Raw genomic sequence first — 13,794 nt, 5'->3', positions numbered from 1 at the left:
CAGCATTACGCTTTAATATTAAAAAAAAAAAAAGCTTTTCACCACTATCCTGTTTCAAGCTAGGTGGAAGAGCTGGGAGAAGTGGATTTGTTTTGGCCAGGAGGGAACAAATCAGTCCTCTGCCTGTGCCAGGATGTCCACCACTGGGCACTGTGCTTCCAGGGCTTTCTGCCAGGACTGTAGCAATTCACAGGGAATGGGAAATGTCTTGGGGAGGTCCTATAGCACAAGCCCTGCCACCAGGGAAGCCAGCTGGGATGCTGCTGGGGATGTTGCTGTCGCGCCGAGCTAGCGCTCGCCTCCAGCACATCCCAGCACACCTGGAGAGGGACGCGGCAGCCCCCGTGCAGGGACAAACCCCTGCATGGAGACTCTGGGGAGTTCTGCTGCTGGTTTCAACAGGATCAGAACCTCACATGGAAAAAGCAACACTAAAATACTGCTCTGACAGCACGAGCTAGGACAGAAAGACCTCTACACAGACACTGAGCTGTGAATTTCTTTTGTCCCCCACCTGCTGCAGGGACAACAGCCTCCTGCTGTGGGATGGAGCAGATCTGGATGGACCCAGAAGCTGTGTCCAAGCACCCAGCTCACACTGCTCCAGCTTCTGTCCTGCCCCCTGGGACTGATCCTCTCTTGCCAACCACTGCGGGAGACTTTCAGCCTCAGCTTTTTCACCTTGTGATGCATGTTTGGGACCTGTGGCCCCAGGCCAGCAGTGAGCGCGCTTTCATCTCACCCTGCCCAAGGGGACAGCGCAAACCCACTGCATGAGGACCGAGCTCAAGGAGACAGGTGGACCTCAGGAACATCTGCATTATTTCCTGGGCCTGACATCTCGTTTTGGGGCTTTACACATGCAGAGCTTGGGAGCGTACCACCCCCCTTTGGATCCTACGTGAGCTCTAGTTAGCTTAATAGCCAAGAAAATTAGGTAGTGTCCTTATTTTCCAAGGAAACAGATGCTCTTGGACCTCTGTTTCTCACACAAGAACAGGACAAAGCCCAGTGCCTCAGCTTTTTATACAAAACACTTAAGTTCTGCCTTCCCACCTTCCCACACCCCACGAGCTGCCTAAACACAAGAGGGGTGCAGCAGAGCAGGGGACGGAACAAGCCCCATTCAGTCGCATTTCCCTGCTCCAGGGGCTCTCCCACCACGTCCCTACACACGGGATGGTGCTGCTCATCCCCGACTTCACAAACCTATTTACAAAAGGAACTTATAAGTGCTCCTTCTAAAATTTAACTACCACATGGTACAAGATATAACAATGTTCAGAAAACCCCCTCGGGTCTAAACTCAATTATACAACTGTAGCAAGAAAAATATTTTAATCTGATCAAAGTGTTAACATGTTTGACCATGTCTGACCTCTAATGTTTGTAACCACCTAAAAGGCTGATGTTCTTACTAAGGATGTACCTTAATTTGATTTAAAGTCATTTGTACTATTTAAAAAAGGATATAGTTTTATGATCTTACATTTCATTTAGAAAAGCAGTTCCTCAGCGTGTTAATATTCTTTGGAAGTTTCTTGCAGATTTTTTAACCTGCAAATCCTACATATTCTGCTCTGGAAAAAGCTGGACTTTTTCAGGAGGGACGAAGCAGACTCATGCCGTGTGCATGTGACATCTGGGAGCCGGCTGAGGAACGGCTCGCTTGGTGCCTTGCAAAATGTCAGGATTTCAGACACGTGCACGGTCTGCACAGAGATGCTCTCGACCCATTTCACCCAGAAGTGCCCATCCTGGAGCAGCCAGCCCAGGGGCATCCCCAGCCTGCTCCCAAAACGCAGGGAGCCTGGGCTCGCTCCGCTGCTTCGTCCCCAGCTCCAGCACCTGGCCACCACCTGCCATCCGTCCTCCTGCCTCTCTGCCAGCTCTGCCGCTCCTCCAGGACACTCAAATCAGTGCTGAAATCAGCACCAATCCAGCCCAACTGCCCTAGGAAGGTGTTTGCCACCGCCAGCAGCACCGAGCTGCTGCCTGCTGCAGGCTGGCTCTCGCCACATCCTGCTGCTCAGTGGGGGCTCAGCACATCAGCTGGCTTGGCACTGCTGCTGCCAGGTACCCGGACACCCTCCGAGCATCGTTCAGGAGCGGCAGCAGCACGTGTAGATAACCCAGGTGGGTGTGAGTCGATAAAAGACACGGTTTGGGCTGCGGGGACAGAGCAGGACACTGGGGGTGAGCACCACCAGGGCAGGGCAGCAGCCAGCAGGCTACAACCACCCCGAGGGAAACAAAGCTGAAGGGATGCTGCTGAGCAAAATAAATACAAGAAAGAGCAGAAGCAGCTCTGCGGCGACACCGGTAGCGACACACCCGCCGGGGCAGCGCACCGGGCCGGCCCCAGCACCGCTCGCAGAGCCCCGCAGCAGGATCGTGGTTTGGTGGTGCACAGCTGGGGGGGGCTCAGCCCCAAACCTCGCTGCCGACTGCCCTTCGTCTTCAGGGCAGCTGTACCGTCCTGGTCGGGCAGTTACGTGCAAAGCTGTGATAGCTTGCTTGCAAAAGCGCCGTTTTTTTGTTTTTTAATTTTTGTTTTTGAGGATTCTGAAATGAATCCTAGCTGCAAACAACTGTTTCCAGGAAGCCCCATCAAGCAAAATACAGCCTCCACCACGCATGGCTGTGATACATAATCCCGTCTACTCACACAGCCCTCCCCTCCAACTCGTGCTAAAATGTTAATTAAACACGCTTTTATGGCTGGTTAAGTATCTGAAATCTTTGGTCACAGATCTGACCTCCTCAATTACTGGAAGCAGCCACCAGATTACAGCTCGCATTTTATGTAATGCACATGGTAGCAATAAATCTATATGAGAGCAATACATAATTTAGCAACAATAACCTTTACACAGTCAATATAAACACGGGACAAAATTGCTCAGAAAGATATATTGGCGTAACTACTACACAAACCCCAAAAATCAAAGGCAAGACCAGCCCTTAGACATGGGAAGATTTCTTCCCTTAATGTTTGGTAACAGATTTTTAGCTGAAAACATCAAATCAGCTTTTTAATCATGCAACACATAAAACACTGCAGGATCTGAACAGATCTGAGTAAAACTCACTAAGGCTGTGAGTGATTTTTGTGGCTCTCGAGGGGACAGGAATCATTCCCTCCCTGCTACTCATTTTTCTCCTCTTTGAGTTCTGCACGGTCTATTTACAGCTATCTGTTGCTCTGACAATAACCTCTATTTATTTATTTTTAACATTATCAAGGGGAAAGGCAATTCACAAGCCACAATCTACTTTTCAGCATAATTGCTAATAAATAGGCTATTGCACTTCAGTGCCCATCTAGTAAGGGTTTAAGATTAAAAGAAATATTCCACTACAACAAATAGCTGCTGGGCTAATGTAACTTTGAACTTGTCCAGATTCTGTACAAGGGAGCAAACTGAATGCATTTCAATAAGACGATTTCTATATCACCATTTAGTCTATCAGCAGCTTTATGTTTTGGAGGGGCGAGGGAGATACCTGGAAGAAGCACCATGAGGTGGGAAACAACAGACGAGACGCTTACTCTGATTACAACAACGCCCTGCCTTGCAAGCACACCTTTCCTTGCTGTGAGCTGAACAAGACTTCGACATTTAGAGAGATCCTCCATACCTGCCCCCTGACCCCAGCGGTTATGACAGTGACAGCAGGGAGATGGGCTCCCCCTGACAGAGCAGGGCTCTGCTGGGGCACGGTGGGGCTGCCAAAGGGATCTCTCCCCTCCTCCCTGCGGGAGCAGACAGCACCGATTCCCACAAACAACATTTTATCACACCTCAAGGATTGTTTCAGACCCCACCGTCCATCAATTTTTCACAACGCCAGCTTAACATCCTACCCCATCCAGCGAACAAACAACTGAAAACTGAACTGCTTACACTAAGGAGGGCATTACACGTTCATTCAAACCTTATTCCTTTAAAGGTTAAAAACTAAAACTGAAATACGCCGAATGCTGCTGTGTTCTCATTAACCGACTGCAAGTGTCTGAAATGAATGCAGCGACGCCGGCTCCCCTGGAGCGACACGAGCTCGGTATCTGCTGCGATGTCACCAAATTCTTTTCTGAAGTTCTGATAGAGATGGCGACGGGGAGAGACAGCTTTTCTCCAGCAGCCTTTAGTTCAATTATTCATACAGCACAACTTATTATAAACATCAAAATACGCAGAGTTCCTAACTGATTCGACCTGAAAGGGAAAAACTTTGTAGGAAGAAGACTGGAATAACCCTCCAGTAGCATTAAGCTCTTTCCGAAAAGCCTCTATTGCCATTTTAGAAGTGCAAGATCCACTTTCTGGGCCATCATCCACAAGAGAGCCCTAAGCAGGCCAAAACCCGGCCGTTTTACCAGCAGATAAACCAAACAAAAGTTAAACCATGGGACGTGTCCCTGAACACAAACACCAGAAGTTGCTCGCCTCCAGACCCAGAGAAAGGAAGGGGCATTTTTACACCAGATCTTAGGCTTTGATTGCTGGAAGAGGCACACCTAGACAAGGAGACTTGAGAAGAAACTCCTCCAGCAGAGTTGGAGAAAAGCAGCGCTGCCCACCGAGCATCACTGCCCCTTCCCAATCCTTCCTTCAGCTCGGACAGGACAGCGCCCGGGCACTTAGAAACTGAGATGCATTTTGTCAAAAAAAACAGCACACGGAGGTGCCTGCACGGTACCCGCGGCACACTTCGGCACGAGAGGCCACCAAACTTCTGGGTAAGGAGAGGATGAACTCACCAGCGGTGACATAGATCCATTTGGCAGATAAGGGTCTGAGAGCATTAGGAACGGGTAGCCAGAATACGTGGATCCTTTATACATCCCTGGGTCCTGGTGCTTCATACCTGCAAAAATCAAAGTTCCCCGTCAGGGTTTGCCTTCCGACAGGTGACTTCTGCCTGCCGGGGGAGCCCATGGAGGTGATGGATTATTTGGGGAGCCTTTTTGCCCCGTGGCCCTAAAAGAGGGGACCACAGGGGGATGAAGGCAGCTCTCTGGGGGTGGCATCCCCAACCCTTCCCACCCTGGGGGGGGCCTCCAGGGGGTCGCGGGGCCAGGGGATGTCCCAGGGGGGTCTGGAGATGGGGGGGTCGCCGCCACTAACCATCTTCCATGTGGTCCGGGAGCTTCTCCTGATAAACCCTCTGCGGATCCTGCACACGCCTGATGGCCTGCATGGGGAGGAGAGAGAAAAAGCAGAGCGGGGGGTGGCTTGAGGGGGGGTGGGGGGGGTGCGGGCCGGCCGGGGGCCGTGCTGGGGAGGGGGGGCCCGGCTCACCTCGGGGTCCGCGGCGGCGGCCGGGCTGCCGCTGCCCTCGGACTCGTTGACCAGCGAGGACTTGAGGTCGGCCAGGTCGCGCTCGGTGAAGGCGTTTTCGGGGATCTTCTCCTCCTGCTCGCCCTCGTCCTTGAAGGCCAGCATCTCGTCGGTGGCCCCCAGGTCGTCCCCGCCGCCGCTGCCCAGCTGCGGCATTTTCCTCCCTCCCGAGCCGAGCCCCGACCGTCCCGGCGAGGGCTGAGCTGCGCCGCCCGCACCGAGCCCTCCTCGGCTTTTTTTTTTTTTTTTTTTAATTTGTTTTCCTCTCCCTCAGTTCTTCTTATTTTCCTCTCGAAGAAGACCTCGCTCCCTCTTCAAAACTCGCTTTTTAAAGTTCTTTCCTAAATTGCCTCCTTAACTTCTAAACTTTTCCCTTCGATTTTTTTTTTTTTTTTTTGCTTCCTTCTCCAAACCCCCTTCCGAATTCTTTCTAAAAAAAAAAAATAATATATTTTTTTTCTTTTCCTTTCTTAACTCTTTTCCTTCCCCCCCCCCCCCACCTCCTCTTTTCCCTCCCTCTCCCGGCGGGGGGCTCGGCAGGCTGCGGGCAGGCGTCGCGGGATGCCGGGCTCGGCGGGGCCCCCCACCCCGGGCCGCCCCCCACCACCGCCCACCCCCCCCCCGCCCCGAGCCGAGCCCGAAGCCCGAGCCCCGCAAAGTTTCCCCGGGAGCAGCGGGCGGGCAGCGGCACGGAGCGCCCGGTGCCTGTGTGCGAGCGCGGCGGCGCGGCGGCCAAGGGCTGCCGACATCAAAGCGGCCGCCGGGTGATTGGCAGCGCCGGGGAGGGGCCGGGGGCGGGCGCACGCACCCGTGCGCGCCCCCCGCGCGCGTGCCCGTGCGCGCATCCCCGCGGGGTGCCGGTCTTAAAGGGGCAGAGAGCGAGGCTCCAAGGGGAGACCCCCCCCCCCGCACCTCCTGCCCCTCCTCTCCATCCAGCTCCCACCTTGGGCTCGGGGCTGTGCGGGCTCCTCTGCGCGCACCCGTGCGCGCTCACGGTTCGGCGGTGCGCGCGCTTGTGCCCACGCGTGTGTGCGCGCACCTGTGCGCGCCCGCATCTGGACACGCGCACGGGCACGCGCGCATCCTCGTGCCCGCATCTGCCCGCACCGCACACTCGTGCGCGCTCCCGTCCGTGCCCGCGCGCCCCCGCCCGCGAGCACCGCAGCTCCGCGCGCCCCCCCCCGTTGCACGCCGAGTGTGTGCGCGGGCACCAGCCCCCCGCGTGTGCGCGCACGGCCCCGCACCCGCACATTTGCACGCGCGTGGGCCGCCGCCGGCTGGCTGCGCACGGCTGAACACGCGCGGGCGGGCGGGCGGGCACGCGTGGACGCAGCCAAGGCGCGTGCACGAGCGGCTGCCCGTGGCACACACGCACACGCGTGGGGAGCGATGCGCGCCCACGTGTGCGCGCACGCGGTGCGGGGGAGCGGAGGGATGCGCGCTGCGGTGCGCACCTGGGCGGCGGGGGGCACGGCGCGGCCCCCAGGGGCTTGGCCCGGCTCGGTTCGGCTCTAGGGGGCTTGGCCCGGCTCGGCTCGGTCCCCGGGGGCTTGGCCCGGCTTGGCCCGGCTCAGTTTGGCCCGGTTTGGCTTGGCCCGGCTGGGCTCGCCCCGCTTTGCCCGGCTCCCTCCCTCGGCCCCCCTGGTAGCCCGGCCGTGCCGTCGGCCGGCAGAAAATTATGAGTTCTCCCGAGCGGCCCCGAGGGTCAGGAAACACGAAATTAACATCTTCGCAGCCAATTCCGAAGACACTAGACACTTGTGTGTCGGCGTCGGGTTTTTCTTCTAAGCAGTTCCCATGGAAAAGGAAACTCCCCATCTCTTCTGATCGCGTACGACAGGTCCTGTGCATGTCTCCGGTAGCTTAAAAAAACACACCGATATTTATTTTCCTTAATTAAGATTGCATAAGATAGCCCTGGGTCCTGGAGACTTTTCTACAGACTGTAATGACGCCATGTAAATTGTTTTTTATGACCCAATATACTACATATTGTCACATTCAGCCCTTGAATAGGAAGCTAAAAATCTCGGTCCCTATTTTTCTTGTTAATTAGGGTATTATTACTATGGATATAATCTCATTACTTTTTGGGGAGGAGAAGAACTAGTTGGAGCCACTTTGAAAAGTCCTGAATATATTTAAATGAAGCAAAATCCGTCTTTCTGCTAATTGCCGCTTTTGCATGACATAGAATTATTGTTCGTATTTTGGGGGCACGGTTTACGCTATGCTAAAGGGGATGGGAGAGGGAAAGGATACCGCTCGCATTTTCCCTGCTCGGCTCTCCCATCCAAATTTGTGAACGGGCTACCCCATAGGAAACTCCGTCTGCAAATTTCCATTCTTTTAAATATCACAAAAATAAAATAAGCTGCAGCCACTTTGAGTAATAATCATTTGAATGAAATATTTGCTACTTTCAGATTTTTTTTTTTTCCTCTTTCAGATGATCCTCTTGTTTTGCATGTGAAAAAAATCGTCTGAGATTTACAGCCCTCCCAAACGGAGATAAAGCCTTGGCAATGAGTTGGAAACCTGTTGTAATCTGTGATCCAGGAAACAAAGAGCCTCATTAATGCAGAGACTTTGGTGAGCCTTTGATGTTAGCTAGCATAGCATTCACTCTCAGTTCCATTTGCATTTAAACATTCATAAAAACATCATCTCTGCTTCCTTTGCCTTAAGCAATTTAGGAGTAAAGTATAGCTTCTATTTAAAGAAACCCACTGTGGTGAGGCTTAGAATACAAATATCACATAATCTTCAAGCAGAGCAAATATTTTATCCTACATTTCTGGTGGGCACATTTAATAATGTTATATTTAAGACCCAAAATAAAAGATCCATCTTATTTTCATTAACCTTACACCACACATTTGAGTGAAAAGAGAAAAGAGGCCCAGCTAATGCTAAATATACTACATACCAATTTGTGGAAGTAAGAGAATCCAGAGGATTTTACATTATTCACAAAAGCTGATTTTTTAGAAACTGGATGCCTTCAGCAAGGTGCCTAAATCTGTGTTCAGGCACACACCACTGAAGATTTTGAACAGGGTTGGTTTGTTTTTTTCTGTGCGTAATTTTCTGAACTGCAGAATCTTCATGCTGGGGTTAGAATTGAGTCAAAAAAGAGGCTTTTTTTTTTTTTTTAGCAAACAAAAGTGAAAATAAAAGTAAAATACCAAAAAAATCAGAATAAGGCCAACACGTGGAGACTTTCTTCCAAGAGAAGTCCCTGTTGCTCCCTCAGCATCCTGAGAGAATGGCAGCACGTGGGGAATTTGGGGAACCTCTCAGAAAACAAAGGCCTGCCCATCCTATTATTTCCAAAAGTATTATTCACAAACACAACTCTGAGAAGTGGAACAGGGCTAAAAATACTCCAGTCAGGTTGACTTGATGTTTGGAAATACTCAACTCGGGTTGCCCACGTTCAGTGTACCATTAAAAATAACAGAGCGAGTTGAAATTGATCCCGTGTCACATCGGGAGCTTTTTATGTTTTCACTCCTAGGAGCAAATATAAGGAAATCTTTATGTTCGGTGCTGTGAGTCAGTTTAGCCAGACTATGTTTTAAGCATTATAAGCAAGTTTCCTATATGATGAATGTCCAAAATTAAAAATTGAAATGGAAAACACTTAAAAACAACTTTACCTTGGATAAAATATTTCTGGAGCTGGATCAAAGTAAAGCAAAAAAGCCTGGCTTACTTGTCAGATCATATCTGCACTGAACTTCAAGGTTTGATTTGTATTATTTACATGGAAAAGGTCCCAAGAAACCAATTTGGCACTAAGTATCTTCATTACGTTTTTTCGCTTGTATGGGTGATTAAATCAATCTAGGGTTCCTATTTTAATTTTTTTTGAAAGGTGCAGCCATCTGTGAATTGAGGAACTTTTCTGATGTCATCGTTGTGCTTCAGACTTACATTCTTTTCTTTTTTTAATAAGGAGGCATTTAAAGTGAGGGAGCACATTTGTTTTCACTATTAGAGCTCCTAACTGTCCTTCCCGTAAGTGTTTAGAATGAAAGGTGCCTAATAACTTTTTAGGGCATTATAACACCTGCAGATAACAGTAAACCAGATTAACCTATAACCAAGTCTGTCCGTCTGTCAGTCCATCTATTCCTCATCCTGCATTTATCAACACGCAGAGAGGCATTATGTGGCTTCACCATATGCATTATATTAAGTGAAGCCTCTCCTTCAAAGTCAATGTAAATGTTGCCACTAACTCCTCTTAGGCTAGGGTTTCACCCTCTGTTCCATTAAAAAGGGCTTCGGACGGAAGCACTTGGATTTATTTAATTTAGCTTATTTGTTTTCTCAGGTTTTTATTCATTTAATAGAATCAATTCGGATTAGCTTCCATATTACCCTCTTTGGACACGTTTTATCCTCTTGTACAAGCCCGTTTGTGTAAGGGTCACATCTATCCCTGGCAGGCTGAACATCCTCCACGTGCCTGCCGATTTCATTGTTTTTGGAGCAGATCCGTTTCCCTGATAGGCGAACACGAGTCCAAGTATGCTTAGATTTAAGAACAGATTCTTTAGCTTGTTTTTCAAAACCAGTTAACCAGTTCTGCCCTAACAGAGGAACCTTCTAAACATTCACCATTCTCCTGGAGAAACAATTGCACGGCTGTCCCATAAGGACGGCTGACTGATAGGTTGGCAGTATGAATTTTTCAGATGAGACAGATAAAAACTCCCGTGTGTGTTCCAGCTGGGAGCACGAGCTCCTGGAGAATAGGCTGGTACCAGCTGAACTAATCCTGGCAAGTGACCAGAGTAAATCAGGCCACTGAAAGCTCTGTTTTGCCCAAAGGGGTTTACGCTGGTATAATTACCTCAGCATAGTCATAGCAGGAACATTTCCTTAGTCTAGACAAGCTCTAATGGGTAAAATAGATCTATCGCTTGCAACTGAAACATCTCGACCCAGCTAAGACATGCACGGAGCCTCGGTGCCTTCTTCCACGTTGTCTCCGCTTTGCTCGCTGCGCCTGGGTCCAGCAGGGCTTGGGGTTGGTTCGAAGCCTCCTCTGCTTTTGTAGGTCTGGGATAGAAAAAGGGGTCAGGCAGGCACTCAGCCTTTTCCCTGCTTGTTTCACTCTGCCCATCTTAATCCTGCACGATCCTGGTATTTGACTTCATGCATCGATCTCAACATACTTAAAGGATTCACAGGCAGCTGCCAAAAGATTGCTTTTAAAATGCCAGCAGAACATCGACTCCTTGACATTGCAATATTTAGGTTGCTTTCGAATGTCTACATGCTTTTCTGGAAATGTTTCCAGCTGTTGGAACTGGAGACTCCCCTTTTCCCTTTTGGGAGGCAAACAGTGAAGGTCCCGGAGTTGGGGCCACCATCCCGCGTTCTCCAGGGAATTCTAACGAAAGAGGATAAGCTCTCTCAAACGACTTTATCAGATGTAAAAAGCCATAGTGTGAAATCCATTTTGGAGACTGTGATGTTTGGATAACTCCCTGCTTGTAACGCACAGTGTGGCACAAGCCATTGTCAAATCTCCCTAGCGCAGTTTTGGGTTTTCCCTGTGTTAGAAGAATCCTGTTTCAATGTTGTCAGGTTGTCAGGCTGTCTCTTCAGGCAGTTTTCACTTACAAAGTCTTTTCTTTGCTCCTGATACAAACAACAGTTCAGATTATTAAAGGACTTTTAAGACTCACCTATTTTTCACGCTGAGTGTTTTGTTCACCTTGTGCTTTTGGACCTGGATCAACCAACTGGCATCGTGTTTAATATTTCTTATTACTTTCATTGTTAGGTTCTCAGGCACTTGCCCAATGCTGAGAGATTTGAGTTTCAAACAGGAAGGAGCATGTTTATTTGTTTACAAAAACACTTTTCCAGGGCTGCATCCTGTGGTCATACAATCATCCAAGTAGTCCCTGCTCCCATGAGTCATCCCTCTAAATTAAAAGGACCCATGGAGATGGATTTGCAGAATCACGCTCATTGCTTCCACAACCACTTTTCTATAAACCATAGGGAAAAGTATGTTGATTTTTGGGTCTATAAAACCTTAGTTTTAACAATTGAAAGTACTGAAGTACTGGTTTTCTTTTCCTTTTTTCTTTTTCTTTTTCTTTTTCTTTTTCTTTTTCTTTTTCTTTTTCTTTTTCTTTTTCTTTTTCTTTTTCTTTTTCTTTTTCTTTTTCTTTTTCTTTTTCTTTTTCTTTTTCTTTTTCTTTTTTCTTTCTTTCTCTGACATTGTCCTTAACACACCAATAAAATCCTTACAAGCCCATGGAAGTAGCCCCTTGCTGTCCATTACTGGCTTGCTACCATTCACATAAAGTACACTTTGTCCTGGGATCGCTGTTTGTACACTGGATGGAACAAAGTACAGGAGAAATCCAAATATTGTTCTTTGAGCTCAAATGCTGCTCAGACATGCTGTCCTGGCTGCAGCTGAGCCTGGTGAAGAGGCTGTCATCCACAGCCAGCCTCCAAGTGCCCCTTCCCTTCCTGCACATCTTACACTGAGGGGGACCGTGCTCAAACAGATGGGGCAGAGTCAAGCAGACCGGGTTTGGGATTATTACGATAGCCTTGGCTGCAGCTCTTTCTGTGATCCCCACGTTAGCACATCAAACTCCTGCAGAGCAGAGCTGGAGGCTCTGGCTTTCCCCTGCCTTACACGAACATTCATTTGAGTCGCATGGCAGGAAACCCACCCCAGTTTTCTGCAGCGTGATCACCCCCTTTCCAGTGCCTGAGTTATGCAGAAAGAAAGGGTGAAAGAAATGGAAACAGCTGGTAGGAAGTGAGACTAAAAGCAAATTGTCAGGATAATGGTGGTGGGATAGGCTGCCCAGATCGGAATCCAAAGGAAAACGGCTCCAGTGTAGAAAAGCCACCCACATAATTCGGGCATATAGACCAGTTCTGATACATGACTCCCATGGCAAAAGGTGTCTCCCCCTGCACTTTTTACCCCTAACCCCATTGTTGGTTTATGATTGCTGCCTTTGTAGGAAATAAGAAAAAATAATTGAAGCTCTGAAGAGGAAAATGAAGCAGGGGAAAGAACATGGGACTAGGTGGGAAATACTGAATTTATAAATGTTCAAACAAAAATTATTACAAGGAGGAAAGAACCGAGCAGATTTACAGATCTGAATTCTGCTTTCAGATAATGAATGCTGAATGCTTCATTTATTAGTTGGACAATATTTTTATTTATTTTGCAAATTTTATTTATTTCACATCTTTACTGGTGACTCTTGAGACTCACTGTCAACAGCCAGGGTGAGCTTGCCTGCTTCATACTTTTCTGTTCTTCAGACCTAAAATGAAAGAAGAGTGAAGGAAAGGTAAATGCTAAAGGGAGCATTCCCACAGTATTTATGCCACCCCCCCTTATCCTTGCCATTTCCCTCCTATCAACAGTTTCATCACTTCCCCTAGTCCCAATGGATGTGGGGGACTTTGAGCAGAGCACAGCGTGGTTCCTCCTACCTACATCCCTGCACTTCTGAAGGAGCTCCAAAGAAGCCAGATTAAAGCAGCATTAAAAGCTGTGCTACAAATCCTACCATATTAAGCAAGACAATCCTTGTAGTTGTTTTGGGCTAGCTGAACAGAAGGGGTGCCTTTGAGTTGAACTACATGTTTCAACAGTATGTTGTTCTGAAAAGTGTTGTATATGTGCCGACATCCGCTGCTGGCATGTGTACAGACTGAAGCTTGCCAGCTCCTCCTAATCTGGAAAGAGGAGACATGCAGTGTTAAGTACATGTGTCATCACCAGTCATTCCCCCCCTACCCCCTCAATTTTATCATTTGGTTGTGCAATGTATTTGAACCGAGTCAGCCCATTTAGTTTAGATGAACTTAGGCCAAATAACTGTACTGGAGCTGACTTCAGAGACTTGAGAGGAGCTGCTGGAGTAGGTCTTCCGTAAGTAAATGCACTGTTGGGCTCCTTGTTCTGCTCTCAGACAAAGGCCTTTTGCTAGGGCTGCAGTTGGAGGGAGGGAGAGCCCCTAAGAAAACAGGCGTGCCATGCAGCTTATTACATCATATGACTTTTGACTCTCATCATGTTAAATCTGACAGGCAGAACAGGGCCAGGCCGAAGCAGGGCTTACAAAGGGGACTTGAAGGAAACCCCTGCTGCAAGGGCTGCTTTTGGTGACTCAGTAGGTGACATGGGATCTTCTGAGTCAGGCCTGAGCCAGTGTTTTAGCATGACGTTAGCACACCTAGCTTGAGATTTTTTCTAGGCTGAAAGGCTGGCTACTTCTGCTCGTAAAGGTCCTGGGAAACTTCTGTACACGTACAGATGGCTATTCCAGTGTCCTGGTCGAAGTCCAGCCGTATTGATTGTGTCCTCCTCTGCAGCTGTTTTGTACAGAGTCAATGACTGCCTCCTTTAAAGCTGTGACCGTGGTCTGTCCCGCAGTCC

The 13,794-nt window shown here is 48.9% G+C and overlaps 1 protein-coding gene across 6 annotated transcripts in view; it reads right to left on the bottom strand.

The window, feature by feature from the left end:
* TCF7 (transcription factor 7) overlaps positions 1 to 5,921 on the bottom strand; it is a 66,647-nt gene extending 60,726 nt beyond the window's left edge. The window contains exons 1-3 of one of the 6 annotated variants that reach the window (XM_068697765.1): positions 5,307 to 5,921; positions 5,133 to 5,199; positions 4,766 to 4,872 (exon numbers count right to left, since the gene is read on the bottom strand). In XM_068697765.1, coding sequence (XP_068553866.1) covers positions 4,766 to 4,872; positions 5,133 to 5,199; positions 5,307 to 5,501 — 369 coding nt within the window. In that variant the 5' untranslated portion in view covers positions 5,502 to 5,921. The remainder of the gene's footprint in view (positions 1 to 4,765; positions 4,873 to 5,132; positions 5,200 to 5,306) is intronic. The other 5 variants (XM_068697762.1, XM_068697760.1, XM_068697763.1 and 2 more) reach the window with 5 other exon arrangements.
* Between the last annotated feature and the right edge of the window lie 7,873 nt (positions 5,922 to 13,794).

The sequence above is a fragment of the Anas acuta genome, chromosome 14, assembly GCF_963932015.1.
Source record: "Anas acuta chromosome 14, bAnaAcu1.1, whole genome shotgun sequence".
Taxonomy (NCBI): domain Eukaryota; kingdom Metazoa; phylum Chordata; class Aves; order Anseriformes; family Anatidae; genus Anas; species Anas acuta.
This window is presented reverse-complemented; position numbering and strand designations above follow the sequence as displayed.